At 40.3% G+C, this 5000-nt stretch overlaps 1 protein-coding gene across 1 annotated transcript in view; it reads left to right on the top strand.

Annotated features, from left to right (window-relative positions):
* Positions 1-4076: 4076 nt before the first annotated feature.
* Positions 4077-5000, top strand: part of LOC137993430 (uncharacterized) — a 1475-nt gene continuing 551 nt past the window's right edge. The window contains exons 1-2 of the mRNA XM_068839272.1: positions 4077-4299; positions 4395-4611. Coding sequence (XP_068695373.1) covers positions 4285-4299; positions 4395-4611 — 232 coding nt within the window. The 5' untranslated portion in view covers positions 4077-4284. The remainder of the gene's footprint in view (positions 4300-4394; positions 4612-5000) is intronic.

Here is a 5000-nt window from a genome sequence, read left to right as displayed (position 1 = left end):
CCGACCAACCATATCAAGCCCCTGATATTCTATCGTCAATATGACTTCATAACACACCATATCACTCCCTGACCAACCATATCAAGCCCCTGATATTCTATCGTCAATACGACTTCATGACACACCATATCAGGCCCCGACCAACCATATCAAGCCCCTGATATTCTATCGTCAATGACTTCATGTCACACCATATCAGGCCCCGGCCAACCATATCAAGCCCCTGATATTCGATCGTCAATATGACCTTATGACACACCATATCAGATCCTGACGTGCAATATCAAGCCCCTGTAATTAGATCGTCACCTTAAAGCTCTGACACATCATATCAAATCCCTGTTATGAGATCCTCATTTATAAAGCCATGACAGACCATATCAGGCCCTGACCTACGAACCCCCAGTATGGATGAGATTGTCAACAACAAGCCATGACCCACCATATAAGGCACTTAACCTAATTTACAATATAATATCCCAAAAATCCGGGTTGGCTGAGTTCTTCAGCGAAAGTTTATTTCTTTATTTATTTTCTTTGTATTCTGTCCATTCATCGCGACATGGTTTCTTTACTTTAAGTGCCCGGCGGCTTGGAGCAGAGGTGTAAATAGTTACAACCGGCTGCGGGAATGAATCGAAAGCCAAATTTTTCTGCGCAAGAAAATGTGGTAAGAACTGAACAACGAACTGAATGCAGTTACGTGAAATCCGTAGCGTGACTTAATGACAGCCTCTGAGAGTCGCTTTTGCAAACTTAAATTTCCTTTACCAGTTCTTTTGTGCCTCGGTTGCACACCCCCACAAGGCAAATGGACCGCCACGTTGTTTCTCTGATTGTGCAACACGTCCTTTAAAGCAGTTGTTAGCAACTTAACTAGCTAGGCTCCTAGACTGTACCACGATACTTAAAACTAACCGGCGTTTGCGCCACCCGTGGTTAATTTCGAACTATTGATAGGGGCTTTTATCAATGACCTTTGTTAAGACTTGATAATTCGAGCAATCGGGGCCGCATCTACGAGATTTCAGGTCCACTGAAATCTACCATGTGAAATTGTAAATTCACGTGGCTTACAGCAGGTTTTATCCCCTACTTTAGTTCTCTACAAAACTGGGTTTCCCTTCACGGCAACAACAACAACAAATAATATAATTTCCTTCAACACCTTTTCTACAAAAAGCCAGTTGCAGATGTCGTCGTGTGTAAAAGTCAAACTTGCAGAGTTATCAACGTGTAAACTTTTTGGTTTCAAATCTAAAAAACAAAAGGTTTGCGGCAAATCCGCCTCCTCCGAGATTTTCAAGGTTTGTAGTGTCACAATTTGACCTTACGAGTTATCTAAGCTTATCGAAAGGGTAACCTCTTTGTATGCGATTCATTTTTTAATATAGGCGTCTCTGCTTGGAAAGTCAAAGAGTCAGTTTTCGTCGTAAATCTTATACACCAGGCACGATTTACGGACAGGTTTTAAGCGTAAGGGCTATCTGTAAGGTCCGACCTTACAGGCTATATGAAACACTTTCAAAAATGACCGTCGACTTGTAACGAATTTGGTATTGTTCGCCGTTACCATGGCAACGAATAGAATAATATTTTTAGCTAACCTATTATGCTTTTTGCCTTTCAGTGGGAGAGTTGAAAGATAAAGATCATATCATGTCAAAACACATTTGAGAAACACGTTTGGTTTCAGTAGGTTCCAATTCTCCACACTGGTGTAATCTTACATACATGCATATCTTTAAAAGCGAGCTATACAGGATTTTGCAAATAACCATAATGATGACCTTTGTGAGCTTAAATTACTAATCTGTTTTCTACAGTGTTTGGTGTTTCCCATTTCGATTTCGCAAGAACCACTTTTCTAGGCGTGCACCAGTCATGCAAGATTGCAAATTATCGTAGCCGCTCTTACTCTTAGGTGTTGCGTTAAAAAAAAAAAAAAAAAAAGGAAAATTAGTAACCGCGGAAGTCAACTTTAATTAGCTTTTTTTTTTGCACTCTCCATACCTGGGACAATCCACATTGCAAAGGGGTTTATAAATTAAGGGGTTCATTTCATCAGTTATGAGTCAGTTATGAGTTAGGGTGGCTTAGTGGTTATCTATCGGGCCTCCCACCACTGCGAGCCGGGGTTCAATTCTGGCCTCGGCCAGCATGTGGGCTGAGTTTCAGTCGATCTCAACCTGACTCGAGGGTTTTTCTCCGGGTACTCCGGTTTTCCTCCCTCATCAAAATCGACTCACAGCTAATTGACATCTAGCTGTGGTGCTGTGCTCCGACATCAAACATGGACTTTATAGCGCCAGCCAGAGGCACCTTTGTATGCTTTCAGCCCGATGTCGTGAGCCGCGCCCTTCGCAATTCAGTCCTCGACTGCAAGTAAGGGTGATTAGCACTAGTAATATATATATATATATATAATACTTCTTGAACTTGAATAGAATAAATTTAGAGAGCGCTCAACTCTGAGAGGAGCAGTGATAATAATGATCAATGGTAGCAAAATTTCAGTTCATCGTTTTATTGCTACAACGCTGTTTCGTATGGTCGAAGGACGACCACACTCATCAGGCAATAACGAATCGTTGCCTGATGAGTGTGGTCGTCCTTCGACCATACGAAACAGCGTTGTAGCAATAAAACGATGAACTGAAATTTTGCTACCATTGATCATTATTATATATATATAATATATATATAGTTATGGATGTAATTTTTTTACGACTCAAGTTATCTGAAAGGCATTGGTGTCATTCGCGGTCAATGACGAATGTATAAAAAACTGCAAGCACAATGGGGAACTTTCGATTGAAGTGTGATCACAGAATAATCACTAGTTCGTGATACGTTCAAGCTCAATAAACATGCCCTTATTTCGCAAAGCTGTCACCGGCTGGTGCAAGTAATTTAATGCAGATTCTAATCACTTATAACAATTACGCACAGGACTTTATCGGTGTGTACTAAATTAGTAAATGTACTGGATAAAATCGATTTCACCATTCCAGCTGATCGTTCGCTGCCGATATATACATGATGTCAGGCTACAATAGTACATTCAATGGTCTCAGGAAGGGTTAGGGACAAGGGTTAATTTATCATCCCGACAACCTTTTTTATGATGACCGTTAAGTTTTGCTTCTCCGTTAGGGCTAACTGTGCCTCCATTACATCGATAGTCGACATTATTTATTGGAACACTGATTGCATGAGAACGTCTGAAATACAACGACACTTCGCAAAACTGAAACCTCTTGTAGTTGTCTGTCAAGTTGTCACCAACTCTATATTATTAGCTGTAGCCAATAAATTTGAAGAAAAGTTCACGTTGGTTAGTAGAGTGAATATGTTTGTATTGGAGGCAAAAAGTTAACTGGTACTCTTGCTTTCTTTTCTTAGCTGTTGAATCTGTCCATATTATCAAATTACGAGCAGTTATTTGGATGTCGGAGATAGCACGTCCGCGATCAAAGTTTTCTTTACAAAATTCAACGCCACAAGATCTAAATGATTTTAAGCATCTGTAAACCACACCACCAGCCGAAATCAGATAAAGGACAACTGCCCGTCTCCTTGCATCGCATCCTACAGATAATGCAAACGATTTTTTTTTTCATGTGGCCCATTGGATGCCGGTGACTCATTCATTGAGCCAAACGTTATACACAGAGGATTTTGGATCGCTGTGGGTCTCACAAGCAGAAACATGAGCCAAAACATTGTGTCGTGATTTTCCGTGCCACGTAGGCTGCAAAATTTGTGCGCCAACATCAAAAGTGATTGATATCACGAAATCTATCGATTTTCGCTCTTTCTTGCATAAGATTGTTTGTGAAATTCAGCGGTATTATAGCTAAATTTCACAATCGATCTTACGCAACTTGAAGTGTAATCGCTGGATTTCATCAAATCCATCACACAAACCTGAAACTTAAAATTTCCGCATAAAATTATTCAGTCATCTTTATGTTTTACAGATTCACGGGCAATTGTAACTACTCTTTCTCCAACATTCACTGCATTTGACAAAGAAAACACTTTCTGTGGTCATGTACGTCTGTCTTCCTTGGTATGCCATGTTTTCCCTTTGGCGATCCCAGAATCCTTTTCGTAGGTCTCTCATCACCAAAAACCGATCAAGTGACCCTCACTTGCACGCCCGAATCATCAACTTGTTCACAAGGAAATTACGTTCACCCATCTTGGTTTGTCCCATGAAAGGTAACAGTGTCACGCGTATCAACAGTTCAGTGTGTGCGCGCAGGAAGCGCGAGCATCATGTCATCAATTGAAGTAAGACGTGATTATTTTTTGGTGATTTCTTGTTTTGGCTTCTTCACGGATGTGCCTTCAGCCGCTTACCAATCAAAGGTTCTTTTCATTTGCAGGAAGAATTGTTAGAGCATGTGTCTATCATTCCAGCCACTGCTAGTTTTCCTGAAAAATTTGATCGTTGCGGTGATGCTAAGTGTCCTTCACCCTGTAAGGGACGCCTGTATCATTGCAGTCTTTGTCCAAGGAAGGAAAGGCAGCCTCTACCAAAAGAATGCAAACTAAAAGAGCACTTTTTGAAGAGTCACTGGGATCACAAAATAATTCATGAAGGTGAGCACTCTGAATGTGTCTCCCATTGAATGAAAACGTAAAAAAAACTTTACTTCTCGTTTTAAACGAAAGTTTATAGACGGTACTTTGCGGCTTTCAATACCAAGGCTAACATCTACAGTTAACTACCTGTTGTGTATGTTTTTATTTGCAATGTATACCGACAGCGTATTATGACATCATGCCAAAATACTTAGGGGCACGAGATAAATCTCATTTTTTTTCCACAAATGCAACGGAAATAGCTTACTCAATCAGGTCTTAATTACCTACTCAGATAACTGTAATAAGAACTATACATTTTCACTAATGATGTACATTTTGTAAAACGAACGTCATAACATCATTGCAAATATGCATGGTCACTATAACTTGTTCCAGACAGTTGG

The sequence above is a fragment of the Montipora foliosa genome, chromosome 2 (genome assembly GCF_036669935.1).
Source record: "Montipora foliosa isolate CH-2021 chromosome 2, ASM3666993v2, whole genome shotgun sequence".
NCBI lineage: Eukaryota > Metazoa > Cnidaria > Anthozoa > Scleractinia > Acroporidae > Montipora > Montipora foliosa.
The sequence above is the reverse complement of the archived record's forward strand: the minus strand, read 5'-3'. Positions and strand labels throughout refer to the sequence as shown.